Genomic DNA, 27,113 nt, shown 5'->3' with positions numbered 1-27,113 from the left:
TTGTTTGCTGGGACATTATGATTGTTTGCTGGGACAATATGATTGTTTGCTGGGACATTATGATTGTTTGCTGGGACAATATGATTGTTTGCTGGGACAATATGATTGTTTGCTGGGACAATATGATTGTTTGCTGGGACAATATGATTGTTTGCTGGGACATTATGATTGTTTGCTGGGACAATATGATTGTTTGCTGGGACAATATGATTGTTTTGCTGGGACAATATGATTGTTTGCTGGGACATTATGATTGTTTGCTGGGACAATATGATTGTTTGCTGGGACAATATGATTGTTTTGCTGGGACATTATGATTGTTTGCTGGGACATTATGATTGTTTTGCTGGGACATTATGATTGTTTGCTGGGACAATATGATTGTTTTGCTGGGACATTATGATTGTTTGCTGGGACAATATGATTGTTTGCTGGGACAATATGATTGTTTTGCTGGGACAATATGATTGTTTGCTGGGACATTATGATTGCATGTGTCCGCCATTGTTGTGTTGCAGCTGCACAGATATGAACAAGTTTTCTTATCGAACAACCAGGAAAACCGGTTTCGAGCATCATCCCTACTTAAAATAAGGTTTGCCCCAATGAACCACAGCTCCACCACTGCTAGGAGCACTCATGCGCGCTGACATCACTCTAGGCAAGAGCATTTTCTTGCTACTCACTTGCGTTTCCAGCTGTTTTGACAATTATGGCTGTGTGTTTTAATGACTCTACAAGCTGTATACTGACTCCTAAAGTACAAAACACATAACCTATGAAGTTGGCGTGTTCTGTAATTTGTAAACAAAATAAAAAAGAATGCAACGATTTGTAATATATTCAATTGAATAGACTGCAAAGACAAGATATTTCATGTTCACACTGAGAAACTAAATAATCATGAACTTAGAATGGAACGGCAGCAAAACATTGCAAAAAAGGCATTTTTACCAGTGTGTTACATGGCCTTTCCTTTTAACAACACTCAGTAAAGGTTTGGGAACTGAGGAGACACATTTTTGAAGTGGAATTCTTTCCCATTCTTGCTTGATGTACAGCTTAAGTTGTTCAACAGTCTCCCTTCTCATATTTTAGCCTTCACACATTTTCAATGTCTGGACTACAGGCAGGCCAGTCTAGTACCTGCACTCTTTTACTATGAAGCCACGCTGTTGTAACACGTGGCTTGGCATTGTCTTGCTGAAATAAGCAGGGGCGTCCATGATAACGTTGCTTGGATGGCAACATATGTTGCTCCAAAAGCTGTATGTACCTTTCAGCATTAATGGTGCCTTCACAGATGTGTAAGTTACCCATGTCTTGGCCACTAATACACCCCCATACCATCACACATGCTGCCTTTTACACTTTCACCCTACAACCGTCCAGATGGTTCTTTTCCTCTTTGTTCCAGAGGACACTACGTCCACAGTTTCCTAAAACACTTTGAAATGTGGACTTGTCAGACCACAGAACACTTTTCCACCTTGTATCAGTCCATCTTAGATGAGCTCCGGCCCAGTGAAGCCGGCAGCGTTTCTGGGTGTTGTTGATAAATGGCTTTGGCTTTGCATAGTAGAGTTTTAACTTGCACTTACAGATGTAGCGACCAACTGTAGTTACTGACAGTGGTTTTCTGAAGTGTTCCTGAGCCCATGTGGTGATATCCTTTACACACTGATGTGGCTTTTTGATGCAGTAGCGCCTGAGGGATCCAAGGTGCGTAATATCATGGCTTACGTGCAGTGATTTCTCCACATTCTCTGAACCTTTTGATGATATTACGGAGCGTAGATGGTGAAATCCCTAAATTCCTTGTTGAGAAATGTTGTTCTTAAACAATTTGCTCAGGCATTTGTTGACAAAGTGGTGACCCTCGCCCCGTCCTTGTTTGTGAATGACTGAGCATTTCATGGAAGCTGCTTTTATACCCAATCATGGCACCCACCTGTTCCCAATTAGCCTGTTCACCTGTGGGATGTTCCAAATAAGTCTTTGTTGAGCATTCCTCAACTTTTTCACTCTTTTTTGCCACTTGTGCCAACTTTTTTGAAACATGTTGCAGGCATCAAATTCCAAATGAGCTAATATTTGCAAAAAAGAAGAAAGTTTGTCAGTGTGAACATGAAATATCTTGTCTTTGCAGTCTATTCAATTGAATATAAGTTGAAAAGGATTTGTTGTATTCTCTTTTTATTGACCATTTACACAACGTCTTTTGGCTTTGTATGTCCAAATATATTTTCTCTAGTTTTTGAGATATGCTGCAGTGATGATGTGTCCTGTGAGTTGTCTGTCAGAAACATGGCCAGACTGGTGCCTTCCCTCCTCATGTTGTCATAAATCTCTCATGTTGTGAACGTGACCGCTTCAGGGGCACGGCCGACTGGTTCGGGGTCAGCAAGGACGGCGACGCCACCCAGAAATGGCAGAGGAAGAGCCTTCGCCACTGCAGCCTGCGTTACGGCAAGCTGAAGCCGCAAGTCATCCGCGAGATGGACCTGCCCAGCCAGGACAACATCTCCATGACCAGCACTGAGACTCCGCCTCCGTTGTATGTCCCCGCCTCCCAGCATGGCATGCAAAAGGTAAAACAATGCGTTGCTTCTTTAAAAAGAGTGGAAACTCTGAGGTTGAACATAATACAATATCCTCATGGGGAGTAAGAGTCCAACTATGGCCGTAATAAACAAGTCATGTTTTAAGTGTAAAAATAAGTTCATCATGTAACTTTGATGAGAAGTGACTGAAGCTGCTTGGGAGGCAAGTCTTTTCTTTGGATTTGCCAACGTCGCCAAATTGTACTGAGCAGCCAGGACAGAGGTCACAGATAGGGATCCGTCTTTTTGCCACCCACCAAATCCCTGCCGCTCCGACCGGGCAGCAGTTCACGTCAAATCAAACGGTGCCATGTTTCGGTACCTTGGTTGACTCAGTGGCAAACACACTTGGCGATCACTCCAGCAGCACTGAGAGCAGACTCTGCTAAACTACCTTCAGGTAATGTTGCACAAAGCGATTGATTGAGAAAACACTCCAACAAAAGTTAAGTAATATACATTGGCTTTGCTATTGACATGCTACTAATTAGCATATTTTAACATTTCAACACCTAAAATGTCTTAATGAAAACTACAACATGTCACAATAAAACAACCGGTGCGTAATTAGTACAATACTTACAGTGTTAACACTTTGTTGGGCGCAACGACTGAATACACTACTGCCATCTAACGTCTTGGACTTAGTGTCATACCTGCAAATGTGACAAAGAAACAACATTTAACAACTGGACAGCAGTTGTCCTTTTTCAATAATAAATCTGATTTTATTATCAAAAATAATTGCAGCTGAGATAAGCTCCAGCAACTCCAAAAGAGGGACAAGCGGTAGAACATGGATGGATAGAATATTTGTTAACACACACATAAGTGCTAAAGAATTGGTATGGTAGAGGACAGGTATTGATCACGATCACAATCACAAATACTTTATTCATCCCCGAGGGGAAATGAAGATTTTCTGCACAATCCCATTCAAGAGCAGACAAACGTTACAGGGAGACAGAACAGGATCAAACATTACAGGGAGACAGAACTGGATCAAACACTACAGGGAGACAGAACAGGATCACATATTACAGGGAGACAGAACAGGATTGCTGAAAAAATATATATATATTCAGTCTAAGCCTGGGCCCAAGGGGGAAAAAACCTCATAGCCATAGCACACATAAACATGTGTGTAAGAGGGAAACATCGAAGGACATTAAAGACATTAAAAGAGCAGAACTGATGCAACCAGCCACAAAAGTCAAACAAGAAGAAGAAATAATCAAGCAATAATATACATTGTGCATAGACACCATTGCACCATGCATAGACACCATTGCACCATGCATAGACACCATTGCACCATGCATAGCCACCATTGCACCATGCATAGACACCATTGCACCATGCATAGACACCATTGCACCATGCATAGACACCATTGGACCATGCATAGACACCATTGCACCATGCATAGACACCATTGCACCATGCATAGACACCATTGGACCATGCATAGACACCATTGCACCATGCATAGACACCATTGCACCATGCATAGACACCATTGCACCATGCATAGACACCATTGCACCATGCATAGACACCATTGCACCATGCATAGACACCATTGCACCATGCATAGACACCATTGCACCATGCATAGACACCATTGCACCATGCATAGACACCATTGCACCATGCATAGACAAGCAACCAAACAAAGGCATCATTTCCACACCCACACATACTGTGGTGGCGTTCCACGCCATCGCCTGCTGGGTTGGGGGAGCATGGCCAGAGACAGGAGTGGACCCAACAAAGCAACCAAGAGAGCCGACTCCACCCACGGCCACCCACCAACTCTCAGCCAATGTCCAGTCCGCATGGATGAGCGAGGGTGTGTCCAAGGAAACCGAGGCGTCGATACACGCCCAGGTACCAGGAATGAGTACTGTATCAGTTGAAATGTGAACAATACTCATCCCTGTAAGTAAAATGTCTGCTTCTATGGTTATCATCCCTTTTTGCCATTTGGCCTTGTGTCAAAGCAGAAGACTTCAGTTGTGTCAAAGCAGAAGACTTAAGTTGTGACTTCAGTTGTGTCAAAGCAGAAGACTTCAGTTGTGTCAAAGCAGAAGACTTAAGAGGCCCACTGAGCTGATGTTCAAACTGATAGCTTTATGTTTGACTTTAGATCTTCCACTCAACTGAAATGTGGATTAGTCTTCCTTGTCCAAATGTCTTCTTTCCGTCCTGATCAGATCGTGGACCCGCTGGCACGAGGCCGAGCCTTCCGCATGGTGGAGGAGGTGGACGGCTACAGCGTGCCACAGACCCCCATCACCCCCGGGGCCACATCTCTCTGCTCCTTCACCAGCTCACGCTCAGGCCTCAATAGAATGCCTCGTCGACGCAAGAGAGAGTCTGTGGCCAAGATGAGCTTCAGGGCGGCGGCGGCTCTCGTCAAGGTGGGTGGGATATCTTTGGATTCTTTTGTCCTGTCAGCTAAATCATACATGATCTATATCTATATCTCATGTAGATGATCTATATCTGATGTAGATGATCTATATCTGATGTACACATGGACTTTACATGATGTAGATGTAGATGATCTATATCTGATGTACACAAGAGAAGTGTAGGATACTTCTCTTGTTGCCTTATTTGTATTTGACTTTATTAAATGTATTTATATTATTATTTGTATTTGACTTTATTAAATGTGTTTATATTTTTATTTGTATTTGACTTCATTAAATGTATTTATATTATTATTTGTATTTGACTTTATTAAATGTATTTATATTATTATTTGTATTTGACTTTATTAAATGTATTTATATTATCATTTGGTGCAGCCGGGCCGGAGCAGGAGGGGATAGAAAGAGAGAAAAAGGAAGACAGAGGGGGAAATTGTGGGGACAAGAGGGGGATAAGACAGAGAGACAAAAACAATAACAACAACAACAACAATAGAACAACATCAGCAAATAGGATAAGTACAAATATGATAGTAAAAGTGATATCAAAGAAGCAGTTAGTGAAATAAATAATAATACAGAAATGACAATGAACATTATTACACTACAAATGGATCAATACAAATACCAATAGAAATATCACTATTGATAATGAATAATAACAATAATGACTTCTATTATCAACAATACAGTTGTTCAAATGCAACAATACATATATGTACATAATGATAACTAGAGATACGAAATAATGCAGAAAAATGGAGGGGAAGAAAGAGAAGCAACCTACATTAACCTTGTAGATTGTTATAGTAACAATAGGTTTTTTGATTGATTGAGACTTTTATTAGTAGATTGCACAGTACAGTACATATTCCGTACAATTGACCACTAAATGGTAACACCCCAATAAGTTTTTATACTTGTTTAAGTCGGGGTCCACGTTAATCAATTCACGGTAAACATGTCAGTGTGCCATGTGTTACCCAGTTTACCCTAGGGCAACAACGTCAATGTATGTTTGATGAAACCTGATTATGTGCATGAGTATATGTATGTATGTATATGTACTTGTATATGTACATTATGTGTATATGTATGTATGTATATGTACAGTATATGTATGTTTGTATATGTACTTCTATATGTACAGTATGTGTATATGTATGTTTGTTTATCTACTTGTATGTGTATATGTATGTTTGTACAGTGAATGCATATGTACAGTATATGTATGTATGTATATGTACAGTATGTGTATATGTATGTATGTATGTCTATGTACAGTATGTGTATATGTATGTTTGTACAGTGAATGTGCGTGTGGATGTACAAACTGAGTGTGTCTGTATGTACTGTATTTGTGTCAGTATGTATGTACTGTATTTGTGTATGTATGTACTGCATGTGTGTCTATGTACTGTATTTGTGTCTGTATGTACTGTATTTGTGTATGTATGTACTGTATTTGTGTCAGTATGTATGTATGTACTGTATTTGTGTCAGTATGTGGGAGCGTAGGTACCATTGACATTGTTTTAAGGAGGCCTCATGTTGTGTGTAGCAAGCTTGTAATGACAGTATGTTTAGTGTGTAGCAAGCTTGTAATGACAGTATGTTTAGTGTGTAGCAAGCTTGTAATGGCAGTATGTTTAGTGTGTAGCAAGCTTGTAATGGCAGTATGTTTAGTGTGTAGCAAGCTTGTAATGACAGTATGTTTAGTGTGTAGCAAGCTTGTAATGACAGTATGTTTAGTGTGTAGCAAGCTTGTAATGGCAGTATGTTTAGTGTGTAGCAAGCTTGTAATGGCAGTATGTTTAGTGTGTAGCAAGCTTGTAATGACAGTATGTTTAGTGTGTAGCAAGCTTGTAATGACAGTATGTTTAGTGTGTAGCAAGCTTGTAATGGCAGTATGTTTAGTGTGTAGCAAGCTTGTAATGGCAGTATGTTTAGTGTGTAGCAAGCTTGTAATGGCAGTATGTTTAGTGTGTAGCAAGCTTGTAATGACAGTATGTTTAGTGTGTAGCAAGCTTGTAATGGCAGTATGTTTAGTGTGTAGCAAGCTTGTAATGACAGTATGTTTAGTGTGTAGCAAGCTTGTAATGACAGTATGTTTAGTGTGTAGCAAGCTTGTAATGGCAGTATGTTTAGTGTGTAGCAAGCTTGTAATGGCAGTATGTTTAGTGTGTAGCAAGCTTGTAATGACAGTATGTTTAGTGTGTAGCAAGCTTGTAATGACAGTATGTTTAGTGTGTAGCAAGCTTGTAATGGCAGTATGTTTAGTGTGTAGCAAGCTTGTAATGGCAGTATGTTTAGTGTGTAGCAAGCTTGTAATGGCAGTATGTTTAGTGTGTAGCAAGCTTGTAATGACAGTATGTTTAGTGTGTAGCAAGCTTGTAATGACAGTATGTTTAGTGTGTAGCAAGCTTGTAATGGCAGTATGTTTAGTGTGTAGCAAGCTTGTAATGGCAGTATGTTTAGTGTGTAGCAAGCTTGTAATGACAGTATGTTTAGTGTGTAGCAAGCTTGTAATGGCAGTATGTTTAGTGTGTAGCAAGCTTGTAATGGCAGTATGTTTAGTGTGTAGCAAGCTTGTAATGGCAGTATGTTTAGTGTGTAGCAAGCTTGTAATGACAGTATGTTTAGTGTATAGCAAGCTTGTAATGGCAGTATGTTTAGTGTGTAGCAAGCTTGTAATGACAGTATGTTTAGTGTGTAGCAAGCTTGTAATGGCAGTATGTTTAGTGTGTAGCAAGCTTGTAATGGCAGTATGTTTAGTGTGTAGCAAGCTTGTAATGGCAGTATGTTTTGTGGGCCAGGGTCGCTCCATACGGGACAGCACGCTGCGACGGGCCCATAGACGCAGTTTTACTCCTGCCAGCTTCATGGAGGAAGACATCCTGGACTTTCCTGATGAGTTAGATACCTCCTTCTTTGCCCGAGTAAGCCTCCTCCTGACCGTGGACGTATTAGAAGGTGTTTTTCTTTGCATATGCAGAAGTATTTTACGCCCTGTAGGATATTTTAATGCCTGAGGAGCTGTCCACGTACGCTGACGAGGTTTTCGAGTCGGCGTCAGAGGCGGCCCTGAAGGAGGCGGATCACGGCAACAAGAAGGAGGAGACAGAGCTGACAGGAAGTGCGCTGGATAAGATGGCTCTGGAGCGAAGTCACCTAATGCTGTAAGTCCAACTTCCCCGGAAATACTGCATTTCTTCTTCTGCAAAGTCTTGGACTTGGAAAAAGGAATCCCTAAATGTGTGTTTTATACTTCTGGCTTTTCTAAGTGCTTGAAATGTTGGAAAAAGCTCACGTTTGAATTATTCTTATTTTAAAAAATGTTAAAAGTGATTAAATGTTTTGGAAAATGTATTTTACAAAAAAGCAGTTATGATATTGGATAGTTAGCTTGTTCCATTGAGAGAGAAAAAAAATTAGTAATGGGTCTATGACATAAGAAATGTGTATTACTACACATTTTTTGAGGGTTTCCATGCATTTATTTTTATTTCATGCTTTTACCTGAAATCATTTTCAAAAGTTCTATATATATATATATATATATATATATATATATATATATATATATATATACATATATATATATATATATATATATGTGTGTATATATATAGTACAGGCCAAAAGTTTGGACACCTTCTCATTCAATGTGTTTTCTTTATTTTCATGACTATTTACACTCTCCTGAAGGAATCAATAAAGTACTATCTATCTATTGTAGATTGTCACATCAAAACTATGAATGAACACGTGGAGTTATGTACGTAACAAAAAAAGGTGAAATAACATGTTTTATATTCTAGTTTCTTCAAAATAGCCACCCTTTGCTCTGATTACTGCTTTGCACACTCTTGGCATTCTCTCCATGAGCTTCGAGAGGTAGTCACCTGAAATGGTTTTCACTTCACAGGTGTCATAGTTTTGATGTGACAATCTACAATGTAAATAGTCATGAAAATAAAGAAAAGATTGCATTGAAATGAGAAGGTGAGTCTATATACAATGTACTGTATATACAGTAGTATGACCATTAAATGTGCACAGAAATGTGCTAATTAATTTTGTCATTGATAAAAGTAAAGAAATACACTGTATACTGTACAACCATTAAATGTGCATAAAAATATGCCAATTGATATTGTCTTTGATAAAAGTAAAAAAATATATATATATTGGACAATAATTACAATTTTGTCTTTGATAAAACGTCCATGGAGAGAAGTCCCCTGATGCTTCTTTTAGATGGCACAGTATACTTTCTATTTATTTAGTGCTGCTTCTTTTAGATAGCACAGTATACTTTCTATGTATTCACCTGCAAAGTGTAAGCTTGTGCATTTCTAAAATGTGATATTTTTGAAAAAAAAAAAAGAAAACATTTCCCTAAACATGTATTTTTAACAGCCCTTTATAATTCTTCTTGATTAGATTTTTTGAAAAGGCTTAAAAGTAATCAACTTTTCTTTTTCTTTTTTTTTTACAGTTTTTCTTGAAAAAAAAATTGTTATGCTACTGAAAAGTTTGCTGGGTCAGTTGAGAACAAGATTAAATAATGTATTATTGTTGTAAGAAATGCATGTATCTGTCTACACATTCCATGTATTTTTTACTCAGACTTAGAAAAACTATATGGATCCACAAGGGAAATAGTTTGACACACAGTAGCTCTATTGTGAAATGATGAAAACTCCTGTGATCTGCTGCCGCTCTTCAAAAGCATGTGCTTGCAGTGCAGTCACAAAGAAGTAGGCAAAAACATTAAAGGACATAAGAGACGGTGAGGAGCACAGAGCTGATGCAACCTCAGCATTACTATTTCTACATACAACAAATAATCATAAATGATAAAAAACAAAAAATGAGCCAAATAAATGATACATGGACAAAGAACAAAACAAAAAGAGCATCTTAACACCCACATACTTGGCGTGATGCTCCAGCCAGGGACAGGAACAGACCAAGAGAGCCGACTCCGTCCTAGGCTGCCCACAAGCCCCTGGCCAACGTCCGGTCAGCATGGATGAGCGAGAACGAGCCTTTCCCAGCAGCACTCGGGCGGGAGGCGGGGTACACCCTGGACAAGTCGCCTCCTTGTCTTTGTTAAATTGGCCCCGTAGAGTTCAGTTGAGTTTCAGTTTGAGTGGAACATTCGTACGATACAATGTGATGCATCACACAGTTCCACTTCTTTCATTACAGCACGTCTGAAAAGGAGTAGGAAGAAGCAGAGCTTATTTAATTCTACCCCTTTTCATTCCATAGCAGTTTTATCCCATTTCCTTGTTCTCTGTAACAGAACAGTGAACAAATACATAATATAACATACAAACATTAAATACATACATAATCTTTGTCTCAATAAAAATAAAAAAGGGTTGAAGATGTTCATCATATGTTATGTGACTGTGCTTCCACTATATTTTTGATGTTTTCTAGAAAAGTGCATTTTTCAGCTAGTTTTACTGAAGCTTTTGTGAGAAAGAAGAAGAAAAAGGTATTTATCTGAATTCAAAGCTGGCGTTCTCAGGGTTCCTACTGTAAAGGTGCAAAGAATTGTCAAAAATGCTTTAAATGTTTCATGTGTAAGAGTAGTTTTTTATTTGTGGGGCAAATACATGCACATGTGTCATGGCCAATTATGCAAATGATGGGATGACGTCATAGGTTTTAAGGCATATTTAACAAGTGAAGTGTCTTTGACTACCTCTTACCGATCTTTTGTCACTCAGGCCTTTAGAGCGAGGGTGGCGTAAAGCCAAAGAAGGAACGCCCGGTCCCCCGAAGGTGCCCCTGCGCCAGGAGGTGGTGAGTGTCAACGGTCAGCGGCGCGGCCAGCGGATTGTAGTGCCCGTCAAGAAGCTTTTCGCCCGGGAGAAGAGGCCGTACGGACTGGGGATGGTCGGCAAGCTGACCAACCGCACGTACCGCAAGCGCATCGACAGCTACGTGAAGAGACAGATAGAAGACATGGACGACCACAGGTGCGCCCACGCAGCCTTTCATACGCACCTCACCTCACCTCACCTCACCTCACCAACTGTCCCCTTCCTGCAGGCCTTTTTTTACCTACTGGATCACCTTTGTCCACTTGCTCATCACTATCCTGGCCGTCTGCATCTACGGGATCGCACCGGTGGGCTTCTCCCAGCACGAGACGGTTGATTCTGTAAGTCTACTCTCTTAATAATAATCATCATCATTATTATTATGCATTACAGTCAATATGGTGGAGAGTAGGTCAACCTAGGCACACCAAAGTGGGTAAACATAGGCAGAAGATGGTTAACAGGTAAAAGATGGTATAAAGTAGGTAAACATGGGCAGAAGAAAGTAAACATGGGTCAAATATGCTATAGAAAAGGTAAACATATGCAGAAGAAGGTAAACAAGTCATGTAAAATATGGTGTAAAGTAGGTATCCCTAAGTAGAAGAAGGTAAACATAGGTAAAAGATGGCATAAAGTAGGTAAACATAGGCAGACGAAGGTAAATGAGTAGGTAAACATATGGCATAGAGTAGGTAAATAGGCAGTAGAAGTTAAACAAGTCGGTAAACATTGGTGAAATATGGTAGAGAGTAAGTAAACAGGCAGAAGAAGGTACACATAGGTAAAAGGTGGTATAAAGTAGCTAAACCTAAGCAGACGAAGGTAAACAAGTACGCAAAAATAAGCAGAAAAAGGTGAATGAAACATAGATCAAAATGGTATAGAGTAGGTAAACAGCGATAAGAAGGTAAAAAAAGGAGGTAAACATGGGTAAAAGATGGTAAAAAAAAAAGTAGGTAAATGATGGTGTAGAGTAGGTAAACATATGCAGAAGGTAAACAAAACATAGATTTAAAAAATGGTATAGAGTAGGTAAACAGCAGTAAGAAGGTAAAAAAGGTAGGTAAAAGACAGTTAAAAAAGTGGTTAAATATAGGTAAAAAATGGTTTAAAAAAGAAAAGGTAGGTAAATGATGGTATAGCGTAGGTAAACATAGCCAGGAGAAGGTAAGAAAAAGTAGGTAAACAGGTAAAAGATGTTTTAAAAAGTAGGTGAATATAGGTAAAAGATGGTATAGAGTAGGTAAACATATGCAGAAGAAGGTAAAAAAAAAACATAGGTAAAATATAATTTAAAAAGTGGTTAAATATAGGTAAAAGATGGTAAAAAAAAAAGTAGGTATATGATGGAATAGAGTAAGTAAACATATGCAGAAGAAGGTAAAAAAGTAGGTAAAATATAGTTTAAAAAGTGGTTAAATATAGGTAAAAGATGGTAAAAAAAATAAGCAGGTAAATGATGGTATGGAGTACGTAAACATAGGCAGAAGAAGGTCAAAAAAGTAGGTAAAATATAGTTTAAAAAGTGGTTAGATATAGGTAAAAGATGGTAAAAAAATAAGCAGGTAAATGATGGTATGGAGTACGTAAACAGGCAGAAGAAGGTAAACAAAGTAGGTCAAAGATGGTTAAAAAGTGGGTAAAAATAGGTAAAAGATGTCAAAAGTAGCTAAAATATGGTTAAAAAAGTAGTTCAACATAGGCAGAAAAAGATAAAAACAGATTCAACAAACAAAAGTAGGTAAACAAAAGTAGGTACAAAGATGTTTAAAACAAGTAGGTGAACATAGGTAAAAGATGGTATAGAGTAGGTAAACATAGGCAGGAGAAAGTAAGAACAAGTAGAAGATGTTTAAAAAAGTAGGTATAAGCTGGTAGACATAGGCAGGAGAAGGTAAAAAAAGTAGGTAAATATTAGAAGATGGTATAGAGTTGGTAAACAGGAAGAAGAAGATAAGGTGAGAAGCCATCATTCTGTGCATGTGATAATGATTGTGCTGGATTCATTAACAAAGAGGATCTTATGTACCTCCCAGGTTTTAAGAAACAAAGGTGTGTACGAAAATGTCAAGTTTGTGCAGCAGGAGAACTTCTGGATCGGACCGAGCTCGGTAAGCACAAGAAATAAAAGCTGTTCCATTTTGGTGCAAAGCTGGAGGAGTTTGTTTATTTCTGCTTGTCAGCAAGTTATGCTTCACTGTGCAGTGACACACCTTGTCCAGCAGGTGGCAGTGCAGCCTTGTTACTCTCTACTTCCCCCACAGGAGGATCTGATCCACTTGGGGGCCAAATACTCTCCGTGCATGAGGCAGGACAAGCAAGTGCATGACTTCATCAGGGAAAAACGAGCCATCGAACGCAACTCGGCGTGCTGCGTGCGCAACGACCGCTCGGGCTGCGTGCAAACCTCAGAGGAAGAGTGCTCAGTGGGTACATACACATCTCCACTTGTGACACGCTGAGGGATTCTTACCTCTCCTGCGTGTCCTGCAGAGCACTCTGGCTGTGTGGGTCAAGTGGCCGCGCCATTCCAGCGTGCCTCACTTAGACGGCAAAGACAGGCAGTATGGTTCTGTCTGCCATCAGGACCCCAGGTACCATCTATATACTTCAATATGCACCTTAATACACCATCAGGACCCCAGGTACCATCTATATACTTCAATATGCACCTTAATACACCATCTATATACTTCAATATGCACCTTAATACACCATCAGGACCCCAGGTACCATCTATATACTTCAATATGCACCTTAATACACCATCAGGACCCCAGGTACCATCTATATACTTCAATATGCACCTCAATACACCATCTATATACTTCAATATGCACCTTAATACACCATCTATATACTTCAATATGCACCTTAATACACCATCAGGACCCCAGGTACCATCTATATACTTCAATATGCACCTCAATACACCATCTATATACTTCAATATGCACCTTAATACACCATCTATATACTTCAATATGCACCTTAATACACCATCAGGACCCCAGGTACCATCTATATACTTCAATATGCACCTTAATACACCATCTATATACTTCAATATGCACCTTAATACACCATCAGGACCCCAGGTACCATCTATATACTTCAATATGCACCTTAATACACCATCAGGACCCCAGGTACCATCTATATACTTCAATATGCACCTTCATACACCATCAGGACCCCAGGTACCATCTATATACTTCAATATGCACCTTCATACACCATCAGGACCCCAGGTACCATCTATATACTTCAATATGCACCTTAATACACCATCAGGACCCCAGGTACCATCTATATACTTCAATATGCACCTTCATACACCATCAGGACCCCAGGTACCATCTATATACTTCAATATGCACCTTAATACACCATCTATATACTTCAATATGCACCTTAATACACCATCAGGACCCCAGGTACCATCTATATACTTCAATATGCACCTTAATACACCATCTATATACTTCAATATGCACCTTAATACACCATCAGGACCCCAGGTACCATCTATATATTTCAATATGCACCTTAATACACCATCAGGACCCCAGGTACCATCTATATACTTCAATATGCACCTTCATACACCATCAGGACCACCACCATACTGTAGGGCTGGACAATTCATCACATTTTTATTTACATTTCTATTATGGTTTCTCATGATGATGTAAATATAAGAATGTAAACAATGATGATGTAAATATAAGAATGTAAACAATGATTATTGGGCCACGCAACATGCATAGAAATATAATCAAGTAAAACAATGATGATGTAAATATAAGAATGTAAACAATGATGATGTAAATATAAGAATGTAAACAATGATGATGTAAATATAAAATGTAAACAATGATGATGTAAATATAAGAATGTAAACAATGATGATGTAAATATAAGAATGTAAACAATGATGATGTAAATATAAAATGTAAACAATGATGATGTAAATATAAGAATGTAAACAATGATGATGTAAATATAAAATGTAAACAATGATGATGTAAATATAAGAATGTAAACAATGATTATTGGGCCACGCAACATGCATAGAAATATAATCAAGTAAAACAATGATGATGTAAATATAAGAATGTAAACAATGATGATGTAAATATAAGAATGTAAACAATGATGATGTAAATATAAAATGTAAACAATGATGATGTAAATATAAGAATGTAAACAATGATTATTGGGCCACGCAACATGCATAGAAATATAATCAAGTAAAACAATGATGATGTAAATATAAGAATGTAAACAATGATGATGTAAATATAAGAATGTAAACAATGATGATGTAAATATAAGAATGTAAACAATGATTATTGGGCAACACAACATGCATAGAAATTCCGGAGCTTGTGACGATGAAGCAGATGAGTGAAAAAAGACCATGACTACTTTTTATTTGACACAGTATTCCAAATCAATAATCACTACAAGTAACAAACAAAGTAAAGTAAATAAACGTAACCACAGATCAAATCAATAATCACTACAAGCAACAAACAAAGTAAAGTAAATAAACGTAACCACAGACCTCATCACATAATTGGCCAATAAAACACAATACGCAAAAAAAAAAGCTAAATAATTTGAGAAAATTGACATAAATGTAAATGAAATGCTGTCACTGTAAGGAGACCACTGAACATCATTATACATCATTATACACCATTATACATCATTACACACCATTATTCGTCATTATACATCATTACACACCATTATATGTCATTATACATCATTATACACCATCACACACCATTATACACCATTATACACCATTATACACCATTATACTCATTATACACCATTATACACCATTATACATCATTATACACCATTCTACATCAATATCCACTGTTATATACCATTATACATCATTAAACACCAATATACATCTTAATACTGTACATTATACACCATTATATTGTACATAATTGTACACCATTATACACCATTACACACCATTATGCATCATTATACATCATTATACACCATTATACACCATTATACTCATTATACACCATTATACACCATTATGCATCATTATACATCATTATACACCATTATACTCATTATACACCATTATACACCATTCTACACCAATATCCACTGTTATATACCATTATACATCATTAAACACCAATATACATCTTAATACTGTACATTATACACCATTATATTGTACATAATTGTACATCATTATACACCAATGTACATCATTATAAACCAATATCCACCATTGTACTGTACATCATTGTACAGCATTATACACCAATATACATCATTATACTGTGTATCATTGTACACCAATGTACATCATTATACTGTACATTATTGTACACCAATATACACGTTATACATCATTGTACATCATTATACACTAATGTACATCATTATACTGTACATTATTGTACATCATTATACTGTACATTATTGTACATCAATGTACATCATTATACTGTACATTATTGTACATCATTATACTGTACATTATTGTACATCAATATAGAGCATTAGTATTTCTTTGTTGTTATTTCAGGATATGTCTGGAGCCTGCCTCTGTCTCTCCTCACGAGTGGCCTGATGACATCACCAAGTGGCCAGTGAGTGCAATGACAGAATGCTATTGCTTTTATTAGCTTGTTTGTTGCTAACTAGCATGCTACTTCCTTAACGTGAATGAGCGCCATAACCACAACACCAGGGGGAGCTCCACTAACCACGTTAAACCCACATTCCCATCTAACAAAGGTCTTAACTCATTCTCCTTCTATGCCACATCAATGTGGAATGCACTCCCAACAGGTGGAAAAGAAAGGGCATCTCTATCCTCCTTCAAATCCGCACTAAAAGTTCACCTCCAGGCAACTTCAACCCTAAACTAACACCCTCCCCGGATTGTTAATAATCAAATGTAGATACTTTTTCTTATGCCTTCTGATCTCTCTCTCTCTCTCTCTATGTCCACTACATATCCTAGCAAGTCACACCTACACTCTTTCAATGTCCATTTCTCTGATGATACAATTGTTGATGACTGATTGTTGATACCAACCAAACCTAAAAGAACTCTTTCCATTCTAAAAGATGCAGAAATATTTCACAATTCTGAACCAAGCTTCACTTTTTACCGGGCAAGAACCCTTTTGATTTCAAATGAACACATTTTCACTGACTATTTGCTTTTAAGAGCAAGAACTCTGTTGATTTTTGGGCAATGTTTAACACCAGGAAGCTGATGCTATTCTGAACTTCTTCCTGCTTGCAAATACACTATATTGCCAAAAGTATTTGGCCAGCCATCCAAACGATGAGAAGCAGGTGTCCTAATCACTAATCACAGGTGTATCAAATCAAGCACTTAGGCATGGAGACTGTTTCTACAAACATGTGTGAAAGAATGGGCCGCTCTCTGGAACTGGCATAGGATGCCAACAAATCCAGTCCTAAATATTCCAAAGTCAACTTTATTCTAAGAAAAGTGAAGAGTTTGGGAACAACAGCAACTCAGCCACCAAGTGGTAGGCCACGTCAGAATAGTGCAAAGACTTTCTGCACAGTCACTTGCTACACAGCTCCAAACTTCATGTCACCTTCCAATTAGCCCACGTACAGTACGCAGAGAGCTTCATGGAATGGCTTTCCATGGCCGGGCAGCTGCATCTAAGCCATACATCACCAAGTCCAATGCAAAGCGTGGGATGCAGTGGTGTAAAGCACGACACCACTGGAGCAGTGGAGACGCCTTCTCTAGACTGATGAATCACACTTTCCCATCTGGCAATCTGATGGACCAGTCTGGCTTTGGAGGTTGCCAGGAGAACGCTACTTTTCTCACTGCATTGTGCCGAGTGTGACATTTGGTGGAGGAGGAATTATGGTGTGGGGTTGTTTTTCAGGAGTTGGGCTTCCAGTGAAAGGAACTTTAAATGCTCCAGGATACCAAAACATTTTGGACAATTCCATGCTTCCAACCTTGTGGGAACAGTTTGGATCGGGCCCTTCCTCTTCCAACATGACTGTGCACAAAGCAAGGTCCATAAAGACATGGATGACAGAGTCTGGTGTGGATGAACTTGACTGGCCTGCACAGAGTCCTGACCTGAAGCCGATAGAACACCTTTGGGATGAATTAGAACGGAGACTGAGAGCCAGCAACATCAGTGTGTGACCTCACCAATGCGCTTTTGGAAGAATGATGGAAAATTGCTATAAATATACTCTGCAACCTTGTGGACAGCCTTCCCAGAAGATATAAAGACACTCTGCAGCCTTGTGGACAGCCTTTCCAGAAGAGTTGAAGCTGTAATAGCTGCAAAACATCATATTAAACCCCATCAGGCAAGAACACTATTTATTTTGAATAAGGTCCAACCCGACGTGCCTGTAGGTAGAAAGGAGTGAAGAGTAAATACTCACTGTGTCATGTTAACTTGTGGAAATGAGCCACAAGGATATGTGATGGCAGGATCCCTGCTAGTTTTGAGCCACAAGGATATGTGATGGCAGGATCCCTGCTAGTTTTGAGCCACAAGGATATGTGATGGCAGGATCCCTGCTAGTTTTGAGCCACAATGATATGTGATGGCAGGATCCCTGCTAGTTTTGAGCCACAAGGATATGTGATGGCAGGATCCCTGCTAGTTTTGAGCCACAAGGATATGTGATGGCAGGATCCCTGCTAGTTTTGAGCCACAATGATATGTGATGGCAGGATCCCTGCTAGTTTTGAGCCACAAGGATATGTGATGGCAGGATCCCTGCTAGTTTTGAGCCACAAGGATATGTGATGGCAGGATCCCTGCTAGTTCTGAAGGACATCTGAGCTGCCAATTAGAATGTTTAGGCAGTGAGGTGAAAGGTGAAAGGGTAAATGTGTGCCTGTGCTTGTAGATCTGCACGCGGTACAACACAGGGAACCACACCAACCTGCCTCACATCGACTGCACCATCACAGGACGACCCTGCTGCATCGGAACCAAAGGAAGGTAATGATGCTAAGAAAATCAAGTCTATATATTTATTATTATTATTACTATTACTTTTGAATGAGAGCTTGTCTTCTCCGAGGTGTGAAATCACATCCCGGGAATATTGTGACTTCATGAACGGCTACTTTCACGAAGAAGCCACTCTTTGCTCCCAAGTAAGTCTAAACATCCTTCTGCCCTTATATGGAGTGCTAAAATAAAGGTGTGTCGCAGGTGCATTGCATGGACGACGTGTGCGGACTGCTGCCTTTCCTCAACCCTCAGATCCCGGATCAGTTTTACAGACTGTGGCTCTCTCTTTTCCTGCACGCAGGGTGAGTCTTTGTGTTGCCATGGCAACTACACTTCTTCATTTGTCCCAAAGGAGTAAACTTTGCCAGGCTGCTGTGTTAGTTGTGCTTTTATGTCATGGAAAATACACCACAAGGTGCTCTATAGACTCTAACCTAGGCTGTTGTCTATCATTCATAATCATTATCAAAGAAATGTCTTTTTTTAATACATTCTAACTCTTAATAAAGGTGAGAGTGGTTCATGACTGACACTCTCTGAGAGGAGTTCATGACTGACACTGTCTGAGAGGAGTTCATGACTGACACTGTCTGAGAGGTGTTCATGACTGACACTGTCTGAGAGGAGTTCATGACTGACAGCTGTTTGTAATATTTTGCTTCACTTCATTAGCTGCCTGAGGGGATCACATTAGAAAGGCTGCTCGCTATGATACAGTCCCACTCTCACTATGATACAGTCCCACTCTCACTATGATACAGTTCCACTCTCACTATGATACAGTCCCACTCTCACTATGATACAGTCCCACTCTCACTATGATACAGTCCCACTCTCACTATGATACAGTCCCACTCTCACTATGATACAGTCCCACTCTCACTATGATACAGTTCCACTCTCACTATGATACAGTCCCACTCTCACTATGATACAGTCCCACTCTCACTATGATACAGTCCCACTCTCACTATGATGCAGTTCCACTCTCACTATGATACAGTCCCACTCTCACTATGATACAGTCCCACTCTCACTATGATACAGTCCCACTCTCACTATGATACAGTCCCACTCTCACTATGATACAGTCCCACTCTCACTATGATACAGTCCCACTCTCACTATGATACAGTCCCACTCTCACTATGATACAGTCCCACTCTTAGGCCACTGGAAATTAAATGCACATTTTTGATTGGCTGCTTGTATTTCATTAGGTTGGGCCTGTGTACCAGTGTGTGTGTACCAGTGTGTGTGTACCAGTGTGTGTGTGTGTGTGTGTGTGTACCAGTGTGTACCAGTGTGTGTGTACCAGTGTGTGTGTACCAGTGTGTGTGTGTGTGTGTGTGTGTGTGTACCAGTGTGTACCAGTGTGTGTGTACCAGTGTGTGTGTACCATTGTGTGTGTGTACCAGTGTGTGTGTACCAGTGAGTGTGTGTGTGTGTGTGTGTGTGTGTGTGTGTGTGTGTGTGTGTGTGTGTGTGTGTGTGTGTGTGTGTGTGTGTGTGTGTGTGTGTGTGTGTGTGTGTGTGTGTGTGTGTGTGAAAGCTGACCTCAGTTAAGACGACCTCATCAGGTTTTTGCTTTGCTAATTAAAGAAAGTGTCCTCATTAAGCTTCACTCACATTAAGACCAAGTCAAGTCTGCAGTGGACGATTACTTTCTCTACCACGTGCACTTGACTTTCTCTACCACGTGCACTTTACCTTCTCTACCACGTGCACTTGACTTTCTCTACCACGTGCACTTTACCTTCTCTACCACGTGCACTTGACTTTCTCTACCACGTGCACTTTACCTTCTCTACCACGTGCACTTTACCTTCTCTACCACGTGCACTTGACTTTCTCTACCACGTGCACTTTACCTTCTCTACCACGTGCACTTTACCTTCTCTACCACGTGCACTTGACTTTCTCTACCACGTGCACTTTACCTTCTCTACCACGTGCACTTTACCTTCTCTACCACGTGCACTTTACCTTCTCTACCACGTGCACTTGACTTTCTACCACTTATCACCTTGCACCACTCTTGTCCCCATACCAATATTTTGTCACTGGTACCAACATGTATTTACATACTTTTTCATCATTTTCCATACTCTTCTAAATAAAGGGGACCACAAAAAATGTCATTATTGTCTTTATTGTAACAACAAATGTTAGTGTAGATGAAACATATGTTTATTATTGTCATTTAGTCCTTCAATAAAATAGACAACTTGTCTTTTAGTAGTAAGTAAACAAACAAAGACTCCTAATTAGTCGTATGCAGTAACATATTGTGTCATTTATACACCTATTATTTTATACACATTATGAGGGACAAACTGTAAAAATGAATGATTAATCTACTTGTTCATTTACTGTTAATATCTGTTTGAACATGTTCTATCTACACTTCTGTTCAAATGTAATAATCACTTATTCTTCTCTTCTTTGATACTTGACATTAGTTTTGGATGATACCACACATTTAGGTATGGATGTGATACCAAGTAGTTACAGGATCATACATTGGTCATATTCAAAGTCCTCATGTGTCCAGGGACATATCACCTGACTTTATAAACATAATATACATTTTTAAAAACCCGAAAGAAGATGTTGTGATGCCAAAAAATATCGACGTAATCATAGTAGTTTCGACTAGATACACTCTTGTACTTGGTATCATTACAGTGGATGTCAGGTGTAGATCCACCCATGGCATTTGTTTACATTGTGACGGTGGTGAGCTATTGTATCCTCCTACGGTGTGTAGTGAAGCATGTTTAGCTATTCCTCGTCCCGCAGTGATAATGATACTTGTAAGAAAAATTACTTTATTTGTCGCCATGGAGACCAGGATTAGTGATTTAGAAGTAGGTAAAACACTGTGGATGGATGTTAGCTGCATGTGTTAAAGCAGCTCTTCCTGAGGGTGTTTCAGTGTTATAACTTCACCTTTATCTTGACTTTTTACACCAAAATGCGTCCATTCTCCCTTTTCTGTCTACACACTGTGTCTGCTTGTAAGTACTCTGTGTGTGTGCGCTGCCCAACATGCTCCTCTGCTTTTCTGTCTACACACTGTGTCTGCTTGTAAGTACTCTGTGTGTGTGCGCTGCCCAACATGCTCCTCTGCTGGTAAAAGCAGCAATGTCACCACGTGACGACAATGCATCGTCATGCCCATTAAAATGGGGGGGACCAGTACCTTTTAGAGGCAGTATAGTCCTGCATATGGGCAGTGTATTACAAACCTCGTTTCCATATGAGTTGGGAAATTGTGTTAGATGTAAATATAAACGGAATACAATGATTTGCAAATCCTTTTCAAGCCATATTCAGTTGAATATGCTACAAAGACAACATATTTGATGTTTAAACTCATAAACATTTTTTTTTGCAAAAAATCATTAACTTTAGAATTTGATGCACGTGACAAAGAAGTTGGGAAAGGTGGCAATAAATAGTGATAAAGTTGAGGAATGCTCATCAAACACTTATTTGGAACATCCCACAGGTGTGCAGGCTAATTGGGAACAGGTGGGTGCCATGATTGGGTATAAAAGTAGATTCCATGAAATGCTCAGTCATTCACAAACAAGGATGGGGCGAGGGTCACCACTTTGTCAACAAATGCGTGAGCAAATTGTTGAACAGTTTAAGAAAAACCTTTCTCAACCAGCTATTGCAAGGAATTTAGGGATTTCACCATCTACGCTCCGTAATATCATCAAAGGGTTCAGAGAATCTGGAGAAATCACTGCAAGTAAGCAGCTAAGCCCGTGACCTTTGATCCCTCAGGCTGTACTGCATCAACAAGCGACATCAGTGTGTAAAGGATATCACCACATGGGCTCAGGAACACTTCAGAAACCCACTGTCAGTAACTACAGTTGGTCGCTACATCTGTAAGTGCAAGTTAAAACTCTCCTATGCAAGGCGAAAACCGTTTATCAACAACACCCAGAAACGCCGTCGGCTTCGCTGGGCCTGAGCTCATCTAAGATGGACTGATACAAAGTGGAAAAGTGTTCTGTGGTCTGATGAGTCCACATTTCAAATTGTTTTTGGAAACTGTGGACGTCATGTCCTCCGGACCAAAGAGGAAAAGAACCATCCGTATTGTTATAGGCGCAAAGTGTAAAAGACAGCATGTGTGATGGTATGGGGGTGTATTAGTGGCCAAGACATGGGTAACTTACACATCTGTGAAGGCACCATTAATGCTGAAAGGTAAATACAGCTTTTGGAGCAACATATGTTGCCATCCAAGCAACGTTACCATGGACGCCCCTGCTTATTTCAGCAAGACAATGCCAAGCCACGTGTTACATCAACGTGGCTTCATAGTAAAAGAGTGCGGGTACTAGACTGGCCTGCCTGTAGTCCAGACCTGTCTCCCATTGAAAATGTGTGGCGCATTATGAAGCCTAAAATAGCAGAAGGGAGACCCCCGGACTGTTGAACAACTTAAGCTGTACATCAAGCAAGAATGGGAAAGAAGCTTCAAAAATGTGTCTCCTCAGTTCCCAAACCTTTACTGAGTGTTGTTAAAAGGAAAGGCCATGTAACACAGTGGTGAACATGCCCTTTCCCAACTACTTTGGCACGTGTTGCAGCCATGAAATTCTAAGTTAATTATTATTTGAAAAAAAAAAAAAAGTTTATGAGTTTGAACATCAAATCTTGTCTTTGTAGCATATTCAACTGAATATGGCTTGAAAAGGATTTGCAAATCATTGTATTCCGTTTATATTTACATCTAACACAATTTCCCAACTCATATGGAAACGGGGTTTGTAGTAGCTGTATACAATATACAATAACACAATACCTTGCACAATACACAATACAATACAACACAATACCTTGCACAAACACACCTCCATCCTCCTCCCAGAATCCTTCACTGCTTGGTGTCGGTGGCGTTCCAGATGACCATCCTGAGGGACTTGGAGAAGCTGGCAGGTTGGCTGCGCATCTCCATCATCTACATCGTCAGCGGCATCACCGGCAACCTGGCGTCTGCCATCTTCCTGCCATACAGAGCTGAGGTCAGCAACATCCCATAATAATTCATGCACCAGCCTGGCCATTAGAGACCATCACATGATCTACAACAACTATTCTAGTTCATCATTATTAGTAAATAGCTTGAGTTTTTTCACAATAGTAATAATGAATAAGTGTTAATAATACATGTTTATGTACAACATACATGTTAATGTACAACATACATGTTAATGTACAGCATACATGTCAATGTACAACATACATGTCAATGTACAACATACATGTTAATGTACAACATACATGTTAATGTACAACATACATGTTAATGTACAGCATACATGTTAATGTACAACATACATGTTAATGTACAACATACATGTCAATGTACAACATACATGTTAATGTACAACATACATGTTAATGTACAACATACATGTTAATGTACAACATACATGTTAATGTACAACATACATGTTAATGTACAACATACATGTCTATGTACAACATACATGTTAATGTACAACATACATGTTAATGTACAGCATACATGTTAATGTACAGCATACATGTTTATGTACAACATACATGTTAATGTACAGCATACATGTTAATGTACAACATACATGTTTATGTACAACATACATGTTAATGTACAGCATACATGTTAATGTACAACATACATGTCAATGTACAACATACATGTCTATGTACAACATACATGTTAATGTACAACATACATGTTAATGTACAACATACATGTTAATGTACAACATACATGTTAATGTACAACATACATGTTAATGTACAACATACATGTCTATGTACAACATACATGTCTATGTACAACATACATGTTAATGTACAACATACATGTTAATGTACAACATACATGTTAATGTACAACATACATGTCTATGTACAACATACATGTTAATGTACAACATACATGTTAATGTACAACATACATGTTAATGTACAGCATACATGTTAATGTACAGCATACATGTTAATGTACAACATACATGTCAATGTACAACATACATGTCTATGTACAACATACATGTTTATGTACAACATACATGTTAATGTACAACATACATGTTAATGTACAACATACATGTCTATGTACAACATACATGTTAATGTACAACATACATGTTAATGTACAACATACATGTTAATGTACAGCATACATGTTAATGTACAACATACATGTCAATGTACAACATACATGTCAATGTACAACATACATGTCAATGTACAACATACATGTTTATGTACAACATACATGTTAATGTACAACATACATGTTAATGTACAACATACATGTTAATGTACAACGTACATGTTCCCTGCTCACAATGTTGATATATCCCATTTTGTTTGCCGCTCTTTGAATGCACCATAGCTGCTCCCACACTTGATCATCTTCATGATGATATCTCACATGTACACATACGTGTGAGATATCACCTGATCATCTTCATGATGATATCTCACATGTACACATACGTGTGAGATATCACCTGATCATCTTCGTGATGATATCTCACATGTACGCATACGTGTGAGATATCACCTGATCATCTTCATGATGATATCTCACATGTACACATACGTGTGAGATATCACCTGATCATCTTCATGATGATATCTCACATGTACACATACGTGTGAGATATCACCTGATCATCTTCGTGATGATATCTCACATGTACGCATACGTGTGAGATATCACCTGATCATCTTCATGATGATATCTCACATGTACGCATACGTGTGAGATATCACCTGATCATCTTCGTGATGATATCTCACATGTACGCATACGTGTGAGATATCACCTGATCATCTTCGTGATGATATCTCACATGTACGCATACGTGTGAGATATCACCTGATCATCTTCGTGATGATATCTCACATGTACACATACGTGTGAGATATCACCTGATCATCTTCGTGATGATATCTCACATGTACGCATACGTGTGAGATATCACCTGATCATCTTCATGATGATATCTCACATGTACACATACGTGTGAGATATCACCTGATCATCTTCATGATGATATCTCACATGTACACATACGTGTGAGATATCACCTGATCATCTTCGTGATGATATCTCACATGTACGCATACGTGTGAGATATCACCTGATCATCTTCATGATGATATCTCACATGTACACATACGTGTGAGATATCACCTGATCATCTTCGTGATGATATCTCACATGTACGCATACGTGTGAGATATCACCTGATCATCTTCGTGATGATATCTCACATGTACGCATACGTGTGAGATATCACCTGATCATCTTCATGATGATATCTCACATGTACACATACGTGTGAGATATCACCTGATCATCTTCGTGATGATATCTCACATGTACGCATACGTGTGAGATATCACCTGATCATCTTCATGATATCTCACATGTACACATACGTATGAGATATCACCTGATCATCTTCATGATGATATCTCACATGTACGCATACGTGTGAGATATCACCCGATCATCTTCATGATGATATCTCACATGTACACATACGTGTGAGATATCACCCGATCATCTTCATGATGATATCTCACATGTACACATACGTGTGAGATATCACCTGATCATCTTCATGATGATATCTCACATGTACACATACGTGTGAGATATCACCTGATCATCTTCGTGATGATATCTCACATGTACGCATACGTGTGAGATATCACCTGATCATCTTCATGATGATATCTCACATGTACGCATACGTGTGAGATATCACCTGATCATCTTCGTGATGATATCTCACATGTACGCATACGTGTGAGATATCACCTGATCATCTTCGTGATGATATCTCACATGTACGCATACGTGTGAGATATCACCTGATCATCTTCGTGATGATATCTCACATGTACACATACGTGTGAGATATCACCTGATCATCTTCGTGATGATATCTCACATGTACGCATACGTGTGAGATATCACCTGATCATCTTCATGATGATATCTCACATGTACACATACGTGTGAGATATCACCTGATCATCTTCATGATGATATCTCACATGTACACATACGTGTGAGATATCACCTGATCATCTTCGTGATGATATCTCACATGTACGCATACGTGTGAGATATCACCTGATCAT

At 39.1% G+C, this 27,113-nt stretch overlaps 1 protein-coding gene across 2 annotated transcripts in view; it reads left to right on the top strand.

Moving 5' to 3' along the window:
- rhbdf1a (rhomboid 5 homolog 1a (Drosophila)) overlaps positions 1–27,113 on the top strand; it is an 89,311-nt gene that overhangs the window by 59,983 nt on the left and 2,215 nt on the right. For both annotated transcript variants that reach the window (XM_061981236.2, XM_061981237.2), the window contains 14 exons: positions 2,378–2,591; positions 4,820–5,026; positions 7,858–7,980; positions 8,057–8,220; positions 10,789–11,040; positions 11,114–11,225; positions 12,924–12,998; positions 13,152–13,313; positions 13,381–13,481; positions 16,466–16,529; positions 18,820–18,914; positions 18,997–19,072; positions 19,131–19,231; positions 23,827–23,980. In XM_061981236.2, the coding sequence (XP_061837220.1) occupies positions 2,378–2,591; positions 4,820–5,026; positions 7,858–7,980; positions 8,057–8,220; positions 10,789–11,040; positions 11,114–11,225; positions 12,924–12,998; positions 13,152–13,313; positions 13,381–13,481; positions 16,466–16,529; positions 18,820–18,914; positions 18,997–19,072; positions 19,131–19,231; positions 23,827–23,980 (1,900 nt within the window). The remainder of the gene's footprint in view (positions 1–2,377; positions 2,592–4,819; positions 5,027–7,857; positions 7,981–8,056; positions 8,221–10,788; positions 11,041–11,113; positions 11,226–12,923; positions 12,999–13,151; positions 13,314–13,380; positions 13,482–16,465; positions 16,530–18,819; positions 18,915–18,996; positions 19,073–19,130; positions 19,232–23,826; positions 23,981–27,113) is intronic.

The sequence above is a fragment of the Nerophis lumbriciformis genome, linkage group LG32, assembly GCF_033978685.3.
Source record: "Nerophis lumbriciformis linkage group LG32, RoL_Nlum_v2.1, whole genome shotgun sequence".
Taxonomy (NCBI): Eukaryota; Metazoa; Chordata; class Actinopteri; order Syngnathiformes; family Syngnathidae; genus Nerophis; species Nerophis lumbriciformis.
Note: the sequence above shows the minus strand (reverse complement) of the source record. Positions and strands in the feature narration are given on the sequence as shown.